The sequence below is a fragment of the Castor canadensis genome, chromosome 13 (assembly GCF_047511655.1).
Source record: "Castor canadensis chromosome 13, mCasCan1.hap1v2, whole genome shotgun sequence".
Lineage (NCBI taxonomy): Eukaryota > Metazoa > Chordata > Mammalia > Rodentia > Castoridae > Castor > Castor canadensis.
The window spans coordinates 33,281,856-33,303,090 of NC_133398.1; the positions used below are offsets into that span (position 1 = coordinate 33,281,856).

The following is a 21,235-nucleotide window of genomic DNA, read 5'->3' on the forward strand; positions in this document are numbered from 1 at the left end:
CTCCAGACCAGCAGCATCAGCAACACCTGGGTATGTGTTAGAAATTAGCATCTCAGCCCCCACCAGACTTACCTAACCAGAAACTCTGGGGGTTGGTCCAGAAGGCCGGGTTTATCAAGACCTCCAGGTGATTCTCATACACTGAGGTTTGAGGACCACAGAATTAATCAACAGGAGAAAAGAATGAGTTTTGCTTGCTGTTGATGACTTTTTGTGAGACAAAACAAAGCAGGAATTATAGGGGTGGGGAACCTCCTTAGCAGAGCCCAGGTCATCAGACTCCAATCTTGTGGCAACTTATATTAATGAAAACTAAATAAAATTAAAAATGCAGTTCCACATCGCACTAGCCATATTTCAAGTACTCAACCAGCAAATGTAGTGTATGTTGAACATCTCCATCCCTGCAGAAAGACCTACTGACTGCACTGATCTAGAAAGATCCCCCAAAAGAAGGGTATAACTAGGGATGAAGTCTCTACCCAACTTTTGAGTATTTTGATAAAACCACAGGTTTGCTGGAATCACTGGAGGAAAAACTTAACACAGGAAGTGTGACTTTGCAGACCTGTTCTGAGTTGATCCTCACAGGGCAGGGATTTTAATCCTATGTAAGTGAGGAAACTGAGGCTCAGAGAAGCTAAAAATTTTAGCTTCCCCAAATTACATAACCAACAGTGGCAAGTTAAGAACTTAAACTGGCCCTGGAATGTCAAGTCCTAGAACTCCTGGCTGTTCATATATCTGATGCTGTAGGCTGGGCGTATAGCTCAGTTGTGGGGCCCTTGCCTGGCACGCACAGGCCTTGGTGTTAAAATTCTCAGCACCACAGGAGTGCAGAGGAATGCCCAATGCTAGTGGGATGGCTTTTGAGATGTTTATTTTTAAGGTTTTTTTTTTGGTGGTACTGGAATTTGAACTCAGGGCCTCACACTTGGTAGGTAGGTGCTCTACCACTTGAACCATTCCACCAGCCCCTTCTGAGATGTTTAGAAAGCATTTTGCTTCATGCTAATTACAGTGCTCCAGGTATGCACTCATTGGTCCCATGTTTCTGTCACCAGTACAGTGACTGACACATAACTGACACTTAACAAACAGTCGTAGAATGTTTTTTCAATGAAAGAATAGACAGGGGAGTGCCCAGGTATACCACGATACCCAAATCTAGTTGGAGGAGAAACAGCCAATAAGCAGCTATGTGTTTATTGTAAAAGTACCCAGGTCTGAGGAAAGGAGGCACTAGAGTTAATTGTGTCTATTTTGCTTTATGTTTCTCCAAGAAGCAGCAAGACATAACTAAAGAATCATCAGATGCTGGGCATGGGTGGCTCATGCCTATAATTCTTGCAACTTGTGGAGGCAGAGATAAGAAGGATTTCAGTTCCAGGCCAGCCTAGGTAAATAGTTTTCAAAAGTACCCCCCCCAAGAACAGGGCTGGCGGAGTGGCTCAACGGGCAGAGTGCCTGCCTAGCAAGCATGAGGTCCTGAGTTCAAACCCCAGTACCACACACACACACACACACACACACACAAATTATCAGACAATGAGCTCAGGTACTTTAACACCAGTTTTATCTTGGCTCCTACTTTGTGAGATAATTTAGTGTTTTTCATTTTTCTGAGCCTGAGTTGTCTCATTTGTAGAATGGGGATCATTAGACCTTCTTCAAGGTTTTGGTGTGATGATTAAAGGTAATAACGTATGGGAAGGCCTGCCATGGAGGAAGAGATTAACAAATGATGACAATGATGATACTGATATAGTTCTGACACTTGGAACTGTCATCATGCCTCAGCTTCCATATTATTGCATGGGGATTGGGTTGAAGCAGATGGCTTCTAATTTTCACCTTGACTTTCTAAGATCCTATTCTAGTAGGTCTAGTTTGGAGGGCTGGCCCCTCTGTTCCCAACCCTCCCACAAAGTGCTTGGGAGTCTACAAAGACTGGATATTGTGTAGTGTCAGGGACATGGGAGCAAAGACTAGGTTAAGATACCCCTTTCCCAAGTACATTCAAGGATGCCCCGTGCCTGTGTCACAGGTGCTTCCCACCACCTTCTTCTGTCACATGCACTCTAAACTGGAGGAAGGCAGGAAAAAAAGAGATTAAGTTTTTAAAAACTTTCTCCTATTTATGAATCTAATTCCATATGGTCGATCTCCAAGGGCAGTTTGAAATTCAGAGCAGAGTCCCCTTTTAAAAGTTGACAGCACTACACGCAAAACTCCCAAGTGAGAGAAGAGGAATATATAATATATAGAGAAAAGGAAAGTATCTTGTAAGAGGTAGCAGGACATGGGATCCTTCTCCAGGCTCTGACACTGATCTGTGCAGCTCTAGACAAATCACTTAACCTTTCTGGGTCTATTTCTGTCTCTGAAACAAGAATTGATTGAATTAGCTTATCCCTAATATTCCTTCTAGCCTTTGAACTCAAAGATTTTAAATACTGCTAACTCACACCAGGTATGATGTTATTGCCTAGAATTTGTCACCAATTCAACATTATTTTCTTTTTATGTAGTGCATTAAATGGGGAGGAAAAAATGAAAGGTTGTGAACTTTCTCCTGAGAATGGGATCTAACTGCTTCACCCTCCAGCTCTGATTTCTCTGAAATCATGTCTCAGGACTCAACAATCACTCTGCTCCACTATTCCCTCACAAACCACTGCAGTGCATAGTTTTCACCCAGGGTCCTCTGCAGGTTGCAGCCCCTGCTGGGCTCACATTTCATGCCTTCTGTATCAGGGAAGAGCAGTCCCTGCCTACGCTATGTGTGTGCTTTTCTCTAACAGAGCCCAGCAAGGAAGAAAGCCATCAGGGCAGGCCTGCCAGACTGCAAGCCAGACCCTCTGAGCTTCACTTGCAGTGAAGAATTCTGGAGCCAACTGGATTCAACCTGAGCCACCAGTAACTTGGGGGTGACTGGAGGGTCAGCATCTAGTTGGGGGTGGGGTAGAGAAGGATCATCTCTGCAGAATTTATGGCTTAAAGAAACACAACAGAGCATCTAGATTCTCTTCTGGCTAGTAGTTCAGACCTGGAGGTGCAAGATCTGAACCCCCAGCCTGCTGCAATGCTCCCTTGTTGCCCCTGACCCTCAGGGCAAGATAAGTTTGGGTTCATTAAAGAAAATCTAGAAACTTGTGTTTATTGGTCATGCCAATCAAACACTGGCCAAATACAGAAAGACTTTTAAAATGAACTTTCCCCTACTTATGCTAATTTAAGAAAAAAAATCCAGTCTACAGGGATACTCAATCCATCAGAATCTGGCTTTACTGCTAGTCAGAGATACAATATTACATTCACAAGGCTTAATGGAGATTTCTCCAAAGCACCTAGAATCTGGAGCTGCAAACAACAGCAATGGATATTATTTAAACTAAAATGGGTCTGCACGTTTCATATGACAACAACAGAGTATACAAGTCAGACATCAGCAACAACCAAGGCCTAAAATAAGTTACTCGAATGGAGAATACCAACCCTAATAAATTAGCCGGTGATACGTCAGTAGCACAATGGAATCGAGTATTTATCTGTCTTTCAGCCCTGGCTAAATATGTAAAATACTCCAAGGACATGTTTCTCTCTCTTTAGTAGGTTACTTTTCTCTGGGTCTTTATATATCTAAAAATTTTATATGAGATCATTCTAGGAGTCAAGTTTTGTACACGTTATTCTTTAGCATTTAAAAAACCGACAATGAGTATATTGCCCGCACATTCCTCCTTTTCTGATCCGCCTGTCCCCCTCCCCCAAAAGACCCTAAAACCTAAAAGACTCTCTTCCTGCCAACAATGACATCATTGCAGATATGTATATGTATATGTGCACACACATTTACCTTCTTTCTCTTTCACTGGCAGGTGAGCAGCACAAGGACAGGAGCCTCATCTTGTTCAGTAGTCAATGCCCTCACTGCCCTAGAAGAGGGCCTGACACCCAACAGCCATTCAAAAAATTTAATCTCTATTGCTCATTCTTTCTCAACCCCAAGAAAAACTGGGCCTTTCAAGGTAAAATCAAATTGTCATTCTTAAACTATATTGTTGGCTCTTAAACTTAGTGTGCCAAAGAATCATCCAAGGCACCTGTTAAAAAAGATTCCTACCTGCCTTCTTCTCCATTCAATTTTGATTCAGTAGGCCTGGGTGTGGCTTGGAAACCTACATGTTAAACCAAGCTCTTTCTGGTACAGGCAGTGTGGGTACCACGCTTAGGAAGATGCTGACCTGTGTACACTGTAGGGCTATTGCAGGAAGGAATAAGTCTGGAAGGGATCCCAGGAGCACATTTAGTACAATCTCTTCACCGTTCAGATGAGGAAACTGAGGCACACAGAGGGGTAGGAACTGGCCTGAAATCATCTAGTGAATGAATGAGTGGCAGAAAAGGGGCTTCATGAAACTATTCTTTGCAGTCCTCATGTTGATTGCTCTGCAGGTCTAACATGTGTCAGCCACGTTGCTTCTTATAGCTATCTTGTTAACATTTAAATGGCACTTTCTGGTGTCTGGTTTTATCTGAGCAATATTTCTTGTATTTTCAGTCTGTTACTGTACTAAGTGGCACTGATTACTAGAAAACATCCTAGTATGCTGAAAAATACTTGGAATGACCACCTAATGAGGACATTAAGTATATTTTCTCATTAGTAATTATGCAGGCACTGAAGCCAAGCCTGATGTCTATATATACTTGTATTGCTAAATTAAAAGCAACTGTGGGGCAGGGAATAGCAGCATTTCGAGGAGAAACAAATCAAATGTGACATGTTTTGACTGCGTTGATGTACAATGATCTGAGCTCATTTTTGAGGGAGAGAAGTTTGGCCCAAAGGAGAAGTGACGGTCCCAGAGCCAGGAATGCGTCACAGAGCTCAGGAGCTCTCGTTCTGGCCTCTTGAAACATTCATTCCCTCTGTGATTTGGAACAAAACTCTTTCTTTTCCACAGACAGGGAGAGAACTGCTCATTCACTTTCTACCTTTAGGGCACACACACATATGCTGATACATGAAGATTAAAACATACAGGCTGGCAAGCATTTTCTCCTTCCTAAATTGACCATATTTACTGGAGGAAAACTAGCACCTTTACTATACTGTATTGGTCAAATTAAACTCTTGGACTCACCTGACAGGACAAATTCTTATTTAAAATGTAATAAATTATGGATATATACTAAAATGTTGACATCAGTTATTGCTGAGGAGTGGGATCAGGCAGGTATAAATGAAGAGAAAAGAGTTTTTCATTGCATCTACTTCTAAATGGTTCACCTTTTTAAAAAACTAAGGGGTATGTATTGCTATTGTTGTAATGTTTTTAAATGCTAGTAAAGTTTCTATTTTAAAACATCCAGTAAGTTGCCACTGAATAGAAGTAGCAGTATGATGAAATGGGAACATATTACCTTGAATCACATGACCTGGGCCCCATCCTAGCAGTGCTACTACTGACCTCGGGCAAGTGAATTAACTCCTTTAAGCCTTCATTTACTCTTTTGAAAATATGAAGGTTGGATGATCCCAAGGTCATGTCCAGGTCTATGAATTTGTAAATATAAAATATTAAGGAGAATGATATGATGAAAATTTAATTTCAACAAATGACAATTTTTAAAAAAAAAATTACTGAGACCATAAATGATACCACACAGACCTGGGGGGCTTAAGTGAAATTATGTAAGAATGTATACCATGGTGCCTGGCTCAAAGTAGGTGCTCAATAAATTCATTTTGTTTCATTCATTTTATGTACTAATGTTTTGATAGACAAAAAGCAAGTCCAATCTTAATAGTACCAATTTCTTAGCCATATATTCTTATACATATGTGTCTACACAAGCAATTGCATTTGGGAACAATAAGGTAAACCTCAGGATTACAAAATCTTAAGAGTTGAAAGGGACTTAATGTCATCTAAAATAACCTTTCCCCATGTGAAGAATCCTACTATACATTTTCCTTGATTATTTCTTATGTTGACGATCTAATTTTTACACAGCTGGTGTGGTTGATACAGCTCACCTCAGAACAAGTCAGAAGAGGTTCCCTTTCTTCTCCCTCTAAATCTGCCAGTGGGAGCAACAGTCTATTTTTATTTGCCACAGGGCAAAAGAGTGACCTAATTTCACCAAATCTTCTCCTTTACTGTCTCTACATATATTTCAATTTCCTGCAACCATCCCTTATAAGTTTTCAGAAACAGTATATTCATATTCTTCCTACATCCTAGCTTGGAATTAAACTCAGTCCTTGAAGTGTGGTTTGACAGGATAGAGTCCACAGGACCATACTGAATTTGATTCTGGACCCATACTTCTACTACTCCTGCAGGTAATTTAGTTGGATCATATTGAGGAACTATGGAATAAACTCCTGAGATTCTTCTCAACATGAACCACTGACAAGCCAAGGCTCTCCCTTTTTAAAAAAAAATTCTAAGTGCTGAGCTTCACATTTATTTTTGTTAACTTTCTTCGTGATGGTTTCAGCCCTTCCTGTTCCAACCTGTCGAGATCACTCTGAATGTTGATACTGACATCCATCATATTAGCGATCCCTCCCAGCTTTCTGTCATCTGCAAATGTGATCAGCATGCTCCTGTGCCTTCATCCAAGTTTTTTGATGAAAACTCACTGTATTTTTTAAAAAGCCTTTTAATTTAGTTGATTTTGGTCCAATTTTTGATAATTTTGTAAAGCTATCTAAAAGCAGAAGAACCCAAGATACGAGGTTCAACCTGATTCCAAAACAATGCAATTAAAATAAATATGCTTTGCAAAATTGAGCCAGGCCCCAAAGGTAGGATCAGTGTTGACCCAGACTGTGTCATGGTCAATCTGCTATTTTGGACAAAGCTAACAATTAAATTGGATAAATGTTTGTTGATGAGGATGATGACTCTAGACTAACAGACTGAATGGTGCAGAGGCAAGCAAACACACTAGATTGATTTTTCAATGTGGAGACAGTTCTCAGCCGGGACAACTCAAAGTGCTAGGGAGGCTTTGCCACTGAAGGAGTAATTAGGACAAGACTGATAATTGAATAATTTGGGGACAAAAGTATTACTTTGGGGGCCTCACTTCTCTGGATTGACCATCAATAGTCATGTCAAATACCCTGGAACAATGTCCAATTGGGTGCCACACTTTAGCCAAGGCAGTGTCTAGAAGTTTCATGAATGCTTAGGAATTGCATAGGGAGCAGAGTCTTCATTTCCAAATACTCCTCACTGAAATACCCACTCTCATGGAAATCAAAGAGGCCATGAAGCTTGGCATTAAGGAGCACAGATTTTCCATCCAATGTCCTTGTCTCCTAATCGTATCTCAGATGCTTTAGTTATGTGAACTTGGGCTGACAATGAAACAACATACAGGGCACTGTGCTCAAGCATTGATAAGCATCATCATATTTAATCTTCACGAACAACTCTCATAACACATATGATGAAACTGAGGTATTAAAAGGTCTAATTAATTGCTCAAAGTCACCTAGCTAGTAAATGATGGTGTGAAAATTTTCATTTAGGATTGCATGCTTCCAAAGCCTAAGCTTTTAACCACTGCATTATTCTGTTATGCTAGTATTTGAGACCTGACTTCTGTCAAGAGATGCTACTTGTAATCAGAGTAAGAGTCCTCAACCTTTGGTGCTAAGGATCTACCATGCTTCTCATGGAGTCTTGTGATCAGGTGCAGAGAGGAGGCTTCACAGCCTATAATGAGGTTTGGATGAGTGAAAGAGGATCACAGCAGGTACACCAATCATTTCTGTCAACACTATAACCTAAAAGGAGGGCACACAGCAAAGACACACTCACACTACTTGCCAGGCAGTAAATCAGATGCTTGAAATGCTGACTAGACATGAGAAAGGCAACCTGGTGGTAGGTGCCAATCAGATCAACCAACTTGGGACCCCTGCACTGGTATCTCTTCATGTATGTTTTTCAAGTTTTCTTGTCTCCCAGAGAGATACCAATTCCTACAACTTGTGGTTGTTTAAAGGATGAGTGAGATGATGTACCACAATGTCTAGCACGTAAAAAATATTCAACAATTGTGATCTTTTTCCTTTTCCTTTCCTCTGCAGTCAGACACTATTTTACTAGAGTTTGAAGTACTTTTTAAAAAAAAAAAAACAGGCTTACAGTAGTGTTTGCACACTTCCTCAGAAAATCCTCTCCTAGCTCTTTGTGTTTTCCAAATTGGAGAGAGGGGTTTGCACAGTTTACACTGGTAATATTTTACCATATTCTGTATGAAATAAAAATGTTGACATGCTTTGGTTGGCTTAAAAAACACTGGTAAATCATTTTTGGTTTTCAAAATGTTTTCATAATCCTGTGTGACTGATGTTCAAAACATCCCTCTAGGGTTAAATGTTGTAATCATCTCCACTGTAGGGATGAGAAAGCCAAGAGCAGGAGCCAGGTGACACAGGCAGGAAGCAGCAGAAGCGGCATTCCATCTCACTCCTCCTAACATCCCCTGATGTCAAGGCCAGAGCTCACTCCTTTCCATCAATGGTCTAATCCTTCTGAATAAGGAGCAGGTCAATCAATGCCGATGCAACTGGGTAGACTGCTTAAAGATAACTGGAGGCTCACCCACCCAGAAGGTTTGATCACAAGATGAAAAAAACAGGAGTCACTTTGTCTAGACCATGAAAGAAATCTACAAATTGTAGTTCACCTGTGCAAATTTTCATTGGCACCTCCACCAGGAATCCTGCAATAATGGGTATGACAGGTGCAACACGGTCAGGGTCATTTGTTAAGGCATTTAGAGATCCAATAAAGCAAAAAATTACTTGGTGCAATGGATGCACTGAATTGCTAAATGAAATGATAACTATAGAAAAGGTAGAATACAGCCTAGCACAGCTCCAGGCACAAAGTCATTCGATCAACTCTTATTACTACTATTATGCATGGAGCTCCTGATCATTCATTTGAAAGCAGGAGGACATCATAAAACTTACTCTGGAATAATCAAGATCTCTGGGTGTTGAGTCTGTTAAAGCTCGGACAAGGGCATTCATCATACAGATGGGAGGAGAAGGTGGAGAGGGCTGAGAAGGTTCTTGCTGTAGTGGGCTCTTTGGTTTGGAAGGCAGCCGACCTCTCCTCCCTTTCAGACTGTCTGTACGCACAACTGAGGCAGAGAGAGAGAGAGAGAGAAGAAACAATGTTTAAGGATTACATTCTGAATAGACATAAATCACAAAAAGGAATCCAAACACATTAGAGTTGGGCAATCATTAATGAGATCAATGATTTAAACGTGGCAGTAAGTTTGGAATAAAGATTAAGTGAGAGTTGAAACAAGCAGCAGAAAAGACACCTCACACTCACATTTGGTAATGAATTAGCCCTGAAAGTCGCCTTAAATAGAACAAAGATGTATGTACAAGGATCCCTATTGATTTTGAGAAATTATAAAAAAGTAGTCCTTAATTATGTTTAAATGTAAATATATACCATAAAAGCAAAATACCGGAAGGAAAGAGAAACTAGGAAAATTTTCTGTCCCAATGTAGATATTAACATTTTTTTCAATGATATCTGAGAGTACACATAAGCAAACTATTGAAAAGCGTTACATTCATACCTTCTTTAACCATTCCGACACTGAGACACTTCTGAAATCGACAGTACTGACATCGGTTTCGACGTCTCTTGTCTACTGGGCAGTTTTTATTTGCCAGGCAAACATATTTTGCATTTTTCTGTACCGTTCTCTGAGAAAACACAATACAGAGATAGTCAACTAACAGTTTCTGGAAAGAGGTAAGACCTGACAAGATGTATTTTAATTACAATGTGAAAAGCGACAGTGCAATTCGTATAATTAGATAAATTTAATTTCCTAACACGCTAGCCTGCAGGAAAAACAATTTTATTAGTGTTAGCTGCTGACAATGAAAATCATCTTGGATTGTTCTGAAGCAAGTCTCAGGAGACACCCAACTCTGAATGATAAAATCATATCTGAAATTACCAGGTCAACATATCATACCTTGGAGGATTAGATTATCTCCACTTTTAATATCCCTTTGGGAACAATTTTCTACTTGTTCCACTCCCCTGATTATTGCTGACCTTATTAAAATAAAATCAAAGTTATCTGGGATGTACTTTGTATGCTATCACTATTGTAAGTCAAATATCACAGTAACTGGCTTTGTTATCCAATAAAGAGGAAATCATAAAAAGCAAAATCAGGATTTATCTCGTTAAAACATATAGAAAATAACATTTCAATTCAAAAAGAAATTCACTTAATTGACCTGTGTAGTTTATCTTTAAAGGATAAATATGCTAAATTGGCCACTTACTACTTTTGAAAGCAATCTTAAAATTGGACACAGAAAATCACTATCATATCCAAGAAAGAAAAAAAACACCACCAAAGACAAATAAGAACAGGAGAAAGAAAGAAATATGAAAGCCATATATTTTCAGTGAAAACTCCTATTACTAGCTTATTTCATAAATGACTATTGACACAGAACCAAAATAGCCATATTGTAAAAGACACACCATAAAACTTGGGCTCAGATATAAAAATAACATCGTATTTTTCAGAATCACATAGGATTTTGAAATGACACATGGAGAAATAATTAAACATATTTTATGCTCCAAATGTAAAAGAATGCTTGCTTTTTTTAATTGAAAACATTTGTGCAATGGATGCATTTTTAACACTTAGGGTGAAATTATTCAGAAATCTACCTGGATCTACACAACCCCATATAGAGCAGAAAGTTGGAATTTATTTGGCAATTCTGGGTTGCATTTAAAAACTGTATTTAAAAAAAAGTCCAGATAATTTGGACTTTGGTCTATCTTGTGTCCAAAAGTCTGGGTTTACTTTCAATTGTTTCTTTATTTTCCACCGCCCTCAACCACCCCCATGTTTCAGTTTTCACCCTGTTACCTTATAATTTCATGTTAGGGTATAGTTTCTGAATTGCTTATATAAAAATGTAAAAAAAATTATAACAAAGTCAGCCTATCTCAAGTCGAAGACCTATTTGCCCAGTTTAAAATACAAAGTTCTGAGACACAAACATACTTCTGAGATCCCAGCATTTAAATTTTCAGCAGCATGTGAGGATAGGAAACTTGCGTTTCCTGAATGAAGCTCTCTTTCATTGAACATGCAGCAATTTCTAACACTATTTCTTGCCATTCTCCTCAAGGCGACATGCCAATTTAAGTGCTGGTGGCATTTTGCTTCAGGTATACATTTTCCCAATAACCTGAAGCTTTCCGCACATTTGTGTGTGCCTGCACAGTTTTAAGGACAGGGAGAGATCGTTACGGTTCAATCACTGAATTCCCATCATTAGCTGCACTTCATGTCACATTTTTAAAGAATTCAATTTAATGGTAGAAAGCCACTGGGTAAAACCTGGTCTAGTTCCCTTAATTAACAGACCTGTGGGGTGGTGCTCCCCCTACCTACCCCCACCATTTCAAGTATAGATTTGTTTTCAAGGTATTATTATAGAAGAAGGAAGTGTTGGGGAACACTAATGGACATTTCTAGATTTGGAATACATTTCTAATTGGTAAACTCTCAATTAATTTTAGGGGGGATTCTATTTATGTATTCATTATAATTCTCCTAATTATTTTGCTTTCCATTCTCCCTCTCTGCTGCCTGTTTCACTGCCCTTCAGCATTTCCACTTAAATGCTGTAAAAAAAAAAAAAAATTCAAACCTGTTACTGAATTGCAGTAACCCCAGTAGAGCTTGAGTAGTTAAGACAGAAAAAAAAAAAAAAAAGGCTAACCTAAATGCCTTTAAAAAATGGCCATGGTTCAGCATTTAAAGCATCATAATCCTGCATAACTCTAGGGCACTTAACATAACGCAAAGTCTTTCCACAAGCATTTTCTCATTTATCTACAGAATTCAATTAATGACACGATTGCCGTCCCCACATCAAACATAACTGTTGCTTATTAGTATGTATACCCATCCACAAACATCTGCATGTTTATAAACACTTTGTAGTTTTCATTTAATAGTGTGCTATTGTTTTATGGTCTTTTGAAGATGATAAAATGCTTTTGTATGTGCTTTTATCTCACTTATTACAGCCCTTCTCTGAGTTTTATTTCCTGATAGGGAAGAAGTGTCACTCCCAATGTCATGCCATTAGTTGGTGACAAATTAGGGCTCCTATTTGAATCTCTGATCCCAATTCCAGCATGCTCCCAGATACAGTCTATTGGTCTCCCAAATTCTAGTTACCCACTCAGTCTCTGTTTCCCTTGTGTGACTTTGTATGTCTGCAAATAATGGTCAGTGAATAGGGGAGAATGAGGAGGGTGGTACAGAAATGCCTGAGGCCTCTGGGACTCAATGGTGAAAGGCAGAGCAGCAAGAGAATGAACTCTCTCCCATCCCCCCAACAAAGTGGTGGAAAGAGCAATGAACTTCAGAGTCAAGGAAAGCCAGCAGGACCCATCCCACTAACAGCAAAATCAATACATAAGCCTGCCCAAGGCCTTATCACGCTAGGATTCTGCTTCCTCACAGGTAAAGTAGGGGAAGGCTGATGACCCTCCCACTGTAAAATTCTGCTCTGGATCTATGAGAGCATGAACGATGCTGAAACCTGACACAGTGTGTGGCACAGAGGTAGGGGAGGGTTCCTACAAGATTGGTGGAGACCCAAGCTCTATCTTCTATGGAGGGAGCTGTCCCAAACCCCATCTACCCTGCTCCTGCCTCTTTTGCCACCACAGAGCTATGAAAAGGTATGCACTCACACCTTTTCACAAACATGAGTTGGCAGCATGCCTCCATCTCACTGAATGTGTGTCCCTGGGCAGTTGAATTGCCCTTCAGAACCTTCATTTTCTCCTCTACGAAACACGGATAATTGTTATCTACCTTCAAGACACTGTTAATAAAAAATAGTGAGTGATCAGAATTAATTCTCAGGTCTGTCTGATTGTAGGGTCTCAGCTCTTTCTGTGAGGATTAAGTGAGACCCAAATGTCCAGGTCTGCCAAGCAGACCCTATCCTCTTAGAGACCCTGGATGGACAGACAAGGAATACAATGAGGTTTTTGTATTGTTAAAGCCATAAATGCATCTGCAAATCTGCTCAAAGCTCTCTTGAGGAAAATCCCCAAAAGGCCATGTCAGGTCAGGTGGAGACTCCTTAAATCTATCTGGGCAACATGGGTCTTTAGGTTAACACCTCAGAAAAGGGCATAAGGAATGCACAGTGCATGTTTACACCTCTCAAACCAGGAAGGGCACCCACTTCAATGCTGGCTTCAAAGCGGAAGGACACAGTGGAGGAGGCATGCGCTCACCTTGAAGAAGCCCTTGCAGCCCTCGCAGGTGCGCACCCCATAGTGCTGGCAGGCTGCATTGTCCCCACACACAGCACACGTGCCCTCGCCTGACGACGAGCTCCTGTTGGGTGGCGACGGCAGGCTGGGGCTCTCTCCAAGCAGGCTGGACGCGGTAGGGGAGGCCGCAAGGCCAAGTGTCGTCGGGAAGGCCAGCGTGGCCGGCCTCTTGGCTAGCTGTAACCCATACGGGTGGCCCTCGAGCGCGGCAGACTGGCTGCCCGCGGCGGCTGCGGCTCCCAGCGGCAGGCTGAGCGCGGCGGCGGCCGTCGGGTCATAACCAAGGTGGTGGCCGCCGGCCGCACTGGGCGCCGGCGGGTGTGGCGGCGAGGGCTTGAAGTGGAAGAGCGGGAAGCGCGCACCGGCCACCGGAGGCACCGCCTTCATCTGCGGTTCCAGCAGCGGGCCAGGCGGGATGCAGCCAGGCGCAGATGGCAGCGCATCGTCCCACAGCGCCCCTGCCTGCGGGGGGAAGCCCGGCGTGGTGGGGGTGGACGGTGGGGACGGCTTGAAGTACATGGAGGTGCTAGGCAGTACTTCGTCCTCCGGGCCAGAGGGAGGAGGAATGGATGATTGCTGCTGCTGTTGCTGTTGTTGCTGCTGCTGGTGATGGTGGTGGTGGTGGTGATGGTGATGATGGTGGTGGTGGTAGCCATGCGCGCGGCCCTCCTCCATCTTGATCAAAGGCCGTGGCCCTGACGGCTGCATTTGGTACAGGCAGGAGGGCTTGAGTTCATAGCTGCTGGGGTAGCCCTCCATGAAGGTACTGAAGCTGGGTAGGGACGTCGTGGCAGTGGCTGTGATCTCTGTGCTGCCAAGGTCCATGGTCAGCTTGGAATAGTCGGGGTTCATGATTTCTGTGGTGTATTCCAAGCCATATGTCTGCGCAGCATAACTGGACCCTGGAGGCGAAGGGCTATACTGGGCTTGCACGCAGGGCATATCTGCAGGGACAGGGAAAAGGGGCTCAGAAGCAAGTCGACACTCCTTTCCTAGCTAATAGGCAGCATGGGATTCTGCTCTCTAATCTGGGAAACAGAGAAAGTGACATCCTCTCCTCCTTCTCCTAGCACAGCCTTAAGGCTGCATGCTTACTTTCTTCCTCCCTGGGAAGACAGCTGAATCCCTGGCAGAGGAAGGCGCCACAGGACGTCAGAACCTGGACTCTTCCCCAGGAGGTATCTGCACCCATTTTCTCTCCCTTGACCTATCTCCACCAGATCTGAGTACTTGATGTCTTCCCTCACAATCTTAGATTTGTGAGAAGTGGCTTTGAATTTTATAAACAAATTGGAGCGTACTCAGCAGTAAGGCAGGAAAACAAAGGAAAAACCAGTGAACGCCCTGTTGGTTCAAATATGGAAGCCACACACATTGATTTGCAAACCTATGAGTTAGTCATAAAGATGAGATGGTGACATTCTAACATTTTATGAGTGCCAGCTGAGGTTGCCCACACTCATTGTGGTCCATGTTTCCCATCCCCTCCCCACTCCTCCAAACAGGACTGAACAAACTGGATCCCTGTTGATGACTTCAGCCTGCTAGGTCACCAAGTGAGAACATAGGAAATCGACTGGGGGAGTTTGTGCCATTTGTGAAGAAAAAGATCAGCAATTGTGACAACACACCCACCAAATCTGCTTTCTGCTATTCAGTGAAAAAAATATATATATTTCCTGATTCTGACTAATAAGACATATCAGTAGACATATCAGTGGCTGTGTTACAACAACAGTTAACAGCTCTCATAATAGGTAAGTTAGTATAAGTATTTTTTTATACCTGAACAATTAGTTCCCTGAAAAAGAAGAAGGCAACTTCTGAATTTGCTTTCTCTTCCAGTTTGACTACGTTGGGTCCCCAAAGCATTTTGTGTCCAAGGTGCTTACTGTTGTTCAGAGAAGGCAAACTGGGTGATAAGGCCCTGAGAATTAGAGTCTTCAGTGGGTGATTTGTCTAATTATTTTCCTTTATGGTTAAATGGAAGTGGTAAAATGGGCAGTTTCTGGTGGTTGGTTTTTCTGAGCCAAAGGAAAACCAGGTGCTTAATGTCTGTTTGGAGTGTATAGTGTAAAAGGTGTGACTAATAGAAAAGTGAGTACTTCACATTTCCTTTGACAACTTTCTCTTACCCACATTTCCAAATCTGATTGAGTCATGCGTGTATGGGATGAAATCTTGACTTGAAAAAAGGTGATGAGGGCCTGTTGGAAGAAGCAGTGATGAGGAGAGACCAGTTCAAGGCTGTCTTTTTTTCAAGCAGGGCCTTAAAAACACACTCACTATATTGAAGTGAAAGGATTACTTATCTTGCTGTCCAGTTGTGGGGATGAAAAAAAAGGCTAATCATTTAAGAGAAAGAACATTGCCTGGTCTTTATCTTTTCTCCTTCCTTCAGCACCTCTAGGATTTCTCTCTTAGTCTTTTCTGTCATTCTTCACTGCCATTCCCCACCTACCTATTGCTCTTCTTTGTGTCTTTCTGGTTTCCAGTTGGAAGACAAACTTGCTGGATCTATGTTCTATTTATCTGCATATTTCTGTGCTTACACAGGTCTGGTACTTAGTAGCCCTTTAACAAATTTGTAAAGAGGTGGTGCAAACCAAACCTATAGTCTTTTCTTTTGCCAAACTTAAATTTGGCTTTCAGCTCAATTGTGTCTCCCTTTTCCTCTGACCTTCAACCATCCAAACTTCTATACCCAAATGATTTTGCTTTTATACAAACAAAAATGCTCCCTTGTCGCTCTGTGATTCCATTAACACACACATATATATATGAATTATACATATGTATACTGAATATTTAAAAGAAGGGCAAAAATTAAGACATTAAAATGTATAAAAGGTCCTAAATCTATTGGAGTATTTACATTTTTCTTAGGAAAAATGGCTTGGAGGAAATACAACGCTTAATTTAATCTGGCTGCTCCACTTGGTAGCAACAGGGTGTGGTATAGAGAGGAGCTTCGTGCGAAGAAGCCACCTGTGCTGTGAAATATGTGGCCAGCAGCCACCGTGCTAGCACTGGGCAAATTGACCAGCCAGCCCAATGGGTGTGTGGTTCCTCCACTCATTTCTCCTTGTGCCTTCAGACCTACCTGGAGGGTATCTTGCGCGCTGAATGGTGGGGCTGGGGGTCTCTCCAGCGGAGGCTGAGAGTGTAGGAGGCGGGGACGTCCGGCGAGGCGAAGCGGTGTTGCCCCGCTCCGCTGAGGGTCCAGGCTCTGGGCCCGGGCTTGCCGGGCTGCGCTCTCCCGTAGTGGGCTCTGCAGGCACCGGGAGAGAGGACAGAGATGGCGGTGAGACCAGGCTGGGTCATGATTCCTGGGTTGGGCAAATAGGGGCTTGGGGGGTGGGTGAAAAGCACGGGACAGGTACCTGTAGAAACGCTAGTTAATTATAAAAAAAAATTGTCATAAGGCCAAGTTAAGGTGCTTAGGGTTCCCAGAGTCCCTGGGCAAGGAGCATCGTCCTTGGCAGAAGCATAGGGAAGGCCGTCTGCACCCACTGCGCTCACTGCGGTTTTGTGGTACGGCCATCTGAGGCTAAAAGCCCTGCAGCCTGTCGTCTCCCACGAACTGATCTCTGCCCCCACAATTAGTTCTGAGCTCTCGAAATCAGGAAAGCTGAAAAAAGGAGAACACTTGAGGGAGAGTTCGGCCCAAATTTGGGAGTCAGTGAGTGTGCACGAGCGGAAAATAGCCATTTTCCAATTCTGCCCGCCCCCACCCCTCAAACACAAATCTTACACGTTGCATAGGAAATGCACAGGGTCCGGAACGAATGCATGAATGCCCCGAGGAATTAAGAAAGTCTGCGCTTTTCATTCGAAATGCTAATGGAGCTTGGCTTCTATTAGTCGCGAGTTTAGGGGGCCAGGGGTCAAGCAAACAAAAGGGCACAGAGGAAGGAAGGCCCGCGCTGGGAGCAAGGTGGTGAGGCAGACCGCGTTCTCGGTTGGTGGGGCGGGAGGAGGGAGGTCCCCTATACCCAGCAGGTGGTGTCCCCGAGGGTGGGTAGCTTTGATGCTCCAGGCCACCGGTTGCTCTGAGGGGGCACATTCCGGAGGGCGCCTAACGCGGCTCCGGGGCGAACATTTCAGCTCACAGCCTAGCGAAACTTCGTAGCAGAAAGCGCCGCTTAGCTAGCAGCGGGGTGGGGGTGGGGGTGGGGTGGGGGGGCATAAGGAGAGGTGGGGACGAAGGGGGAAGGATCGGGCTGCCCCAAAGTCTGGCCTCTGGCGCCCCCTTTGCTCGGGGGTGGGCACAGCTGGAAGGGTAGGAACGTGGGCAGGAGAAAAAATATATAAATAAATACATAAAAATAAACCCAAACCCAGCAAAAAACCTCCCAGGTGCGCTGGCCATTAAGGGTCGTGTAAGTTTTTTTTCTCCCGCCACTCCCGCCACTCCCGCCACCGGAGCTTGCTTGCAGGAAGATAAAAAAGGAGCTCGGAGCCACCAGGTTCGGGAAACCCTGGACGGCTAGGAAATGGGGGATTCCTTTGCCGCCCTCAGCCCGAGTTGCTCATATGGAAAGGTGTAGCGCTGGTATAGGTGGATCTTTTAACCGTGGCACCATGTGCTTCTCGTCCCCCCGTATCTCAGTGGGGGTCTCCAGCAACTCCCTCTGCCTTCTCCAGTGGGTGCCCTCATTTTAGCTTCCCCTCACACCCCGATGCCGTTCAAGCGGAGTTTTTCTCTAAGGGGCGGCCTCTGAACTCGGGTGGGCGTGGGTCGCTCGTCCCCAAGGAAAGGGTAGGAAGGGGTTCCTCTTTCAATGGTCCAGCGTTCTCTGGAGACAACCACATTCCCCTTCCTTCAGCCCAGCAGAGCGCCATATCGGTCTCTCCGCCCCCCCGCCCCCACCCCCCGCCCCACAACCCTCCCGTTACCTAGGCAAAGCCTCTGCTCCTGGAAACACGTTCTATCGCTCCGGCTAGCGGCCGCCGGGGTCCGAAGCAGAGAACCTCGGGGTTGTAAATTAGGAAGAAATAACTACCTCTGTTAAAGTCCCTTTCTTTCTCGTGGGCAGACTAAAGGAACACCCCCGTGTTCCCCTCCCCGTGGTGAAGTGTGTGGAGGAAACCGTGATACACACTATTGTGACCCGGGCTCCTCCGCGGAGTTTCCAACCCAGGGGAGCCGCGGGGGCGGAGGTTGGGCGGGGGCAAAGAGGACTGGAGGAGAGACCGACTGAAAGGGAAAGACAGAGAGGACAAGACGGAGATTCTCAGAAAGACCGAGAGAGAAGAAGTAAACCACGGGGGAGAATTTCTGCGAGTGCACGGTCCCAGGGACGGAGGTGGGGCATTGAGGGGAGAGGGAGAGGGTGGAGAGGTAGCAGTGGCCTAATGAGTCTTTGATAGTCACATTACACGCATCTTGTTTAGCCACAATAACTCCAATAAAGTGATTTCATTCATTGTGCCCAGTATCCGCGTTGGGCAGCTTTCCTTTCCCCAACTCGGTTCTATAAAGCATTTCTCCATCGTGGGAAAAGATACAGGATTCGGTTCGCCATGGAATGACTAAACAGCGCTCTGCACCTCTCCCGGCACCGCAAGGCCCTGGGACAGCAGCCCGAGATTTCTGATTACTAAACTCCTTACATCTCTTCCCTCTGGAGACTCCGAGGATGTAAACAACAGGCAACCTCCAAGAACGTTCTTGTAAATCAAGGGACCAACGCTTTTTTCCTTATGACTGCCGTAAGCTTCCAACAGGTTCAAGAGGAGTCTTTGGAAGTCAATCTCTGCGCTCGCATGACCGCTCTCCTTTCACGACCGAGAACTTTCATTTCTACTAAGAGTAAAACACGCGGAGCAACTTCTCCAAAGGCGCGAGTTCTATCCGTGAAAAGTAAAGCATGCCTTTCCCACACCGAACCAAGGCCGGGAGGAGAGGGACGCGGTCCCCACGCGTGTCGGGGCGCGGGAGTCGGCAATTATACCCTATTACCTCCGAAAGGAAAAGTGTAAATCGGCAAGTCGGCGACGCCAGGCAGACGTGCCTAATGGAGCCCCAGGCTCATTTCAATACAATAAGCCACATTCCTACAATTACGCCCTCTTTCCTGAGAGCCTCCGAACGCCTCGCGAACTCTGGCCGCTACTGCCCAGGCCTCTTCCCTCCTAAGCTTTTCTCCCAGACACCCAGCTCCATTCCACCATTAGGTACATTAACTTGGACCCACCAGAGCCCTTATTTTCAATTCTACTAAAAAGGCAGGAAAATTACTGCCGTTCATCACCGGGGTTGCAACTCCCTGCCGCTGCCTCTGCCGCCGCCGCCGCCGAGAGCATCATTACCATGACAACTAGAGCCGAAATACCCAGAATTACATCGCCGGAGCTGCTACTGCACAAATCCCGGTCCTCCTCTTTGTTAGAGGCTTTTCGCCTTTTCGGGTAGGGTGAGGGATCCCACAAGCTCCAGAGTCCCCGCGGGCCCGCTACAGGGGAAAAGTTTCAGATCAGAACCCACCCGCTGCTTGGCAAGCAAAGCCGGAGCTGGGAGGCGATGGGGGGTGGACCCCACACTCAAAGTTGTCAATTTCAGGAGCGACGCTTCCCAGCGCGCCAACTTTAAAGCAAGTCCCCTTATTAGCTGGGCAAATCTCATACGTACTTGAGTGCTGTGGCGGTTCCGTCTTTAGAGCGAGTTTCTAGAGAGCTGTCCCGAAATCTGCACTGGGGGGGTAGTCACAGCTGCTGTCCCGGAAGGGCTGCGGTGTACAAGCCCAGCGGCTCCCAGAGGCGGTGAGCGGCTGGCGGGAGATGCTGCGATCCCGATTCATGGGAGAGCGCCGCCGAGAGGTTTCGCCGGCGTTCTGTCTCGGGCCGCGACCAGGGGGTAGGATGCCGCCTCTGTTCCCACCTCCACGGTCACTGCCGGCGCTGTCAGCGTTGTAAAGTGAGCCCAGGAGGGGCGTCCGGCTGCCGCGCGGCTCTGCACCGGCAAGGGCGCTGGGCGAGAGGGGTGTGAGCGCGCGGGAGAGAGTGGAGTGTATGTGCGGAGCGTGTGTGTGCGCGTGTGTCTGTGTGTGCGAGTGAGGGAGCGGGTGTGAGTGTGTCTGTGTATGGGGAGCGGAGGAGGAGCAGGAGCTGGAGGGGTGGGGGGCGGGAGGCAGGAGACTCCGCTCTCCCGGCTGCGCGTTCGCTCGCTCTCTCGGCACGTCATTTATGCCACAGGAGCCCTAGCGGCCTCTCCATAGAGTGCCTGGAATGCGAGACGTCAATGTGACGCCATGGGACGCTACGTCACCCTCCTCCTCCCTCCCCTGGCCCAGCCGGTTCCGCGTGTGCGAGGGAGGGTGTGTGTGTGTGTGTGTGTGTGTGTGTGTGTGTGCGCGCTTGTGTGTGTGTGTGCGTGCTTGTGCGTGCACGCGCGCGTTCCCCGGCTATTCGCACGGCCGCACAATGGAAATTGCGCCGAGCTGCCAGCCCCAGCCTGGGGGGGGGGCCTCTCGAACCCATGTTGTCAACTCCTATCGCAGCGACGCTGCTCGCCTGGACGCGCGTCTCCGGGAGGGTGCAGCAGCCTGTCCGCGGGTCAGGAGGGACCGCCCAGCTGTCAGGCTCGGGTGGAGTAGAGTTGGAGGAGTGCTGCTGGCGAGGCTCCGAGGCTGCCCCAAGGCACGGGGCCAGGGCGAGGGGGTAAGGGAGAGGACAGCTCTTCCGAAAGGGAAGGCTTCGCCAGCCAGCTTCTCAGAGTGACCTGGCAGCCGGTGCTGAAGTAGTCTGGCACCATCCGAAGACTCCCTGATGTGCAGCTGCACTTTCCTCGTGCAGTGGTTCTAAAGCTGTTTACGTCTCTC

The 21,235-nt window shown here is 45.4% G+C and overlaps 1 protein-coding gene across 3 annotated transcripts in view; it reads right to left on the minus strand.

Annotated features, from left to right (window-relative positions):
- Nr4a3 (nuclear receptor subfamily 4 group A member 3) overlaps positions 1-20,588 on the minus strand; it is a 37,441-nt gene extending 16,853 nt beyond the window's left edge. Inside the window, exons 1-6 of one of the 3 annotated variants that reach the window (XM_074051385.1) lie at positions 20,047-20,588; positions 16,516-16,683; positions 15,548-15,619; positions 13,374-14,356; positions 9,640-9,769; positions 9,011-9,183 (exon numbers count right to left, since the gene is read on the minus strand). In XM_074051385.1, the coding sequence (XP_073907486.1) occupies positions 9,011-9,183; positions 9,640-9,769; positions 13,374-14,354 (1,284 nt within the window). In that variant the 5' untranslated portion in view covers positions 14,355-14,356; positions 15,548-15,619; positions 16,516-16,683; positions 20,047-20,588. Of the gene's footprint in view, positions 1-9,010; positions 9,184-9,639; positions 9,770-13,373; positions 14,357-15,197; positions 15,620-16,515; positions 16,684-20,046 lie in introns of those variants that run through there. The other 2 variants (XM_020155343.2, XM_074051386.1) reach the window with 2 other exon arrangements.
- Between the last annotated feature and the right edge of the window lie 647 nt (positions 20,589-21,235).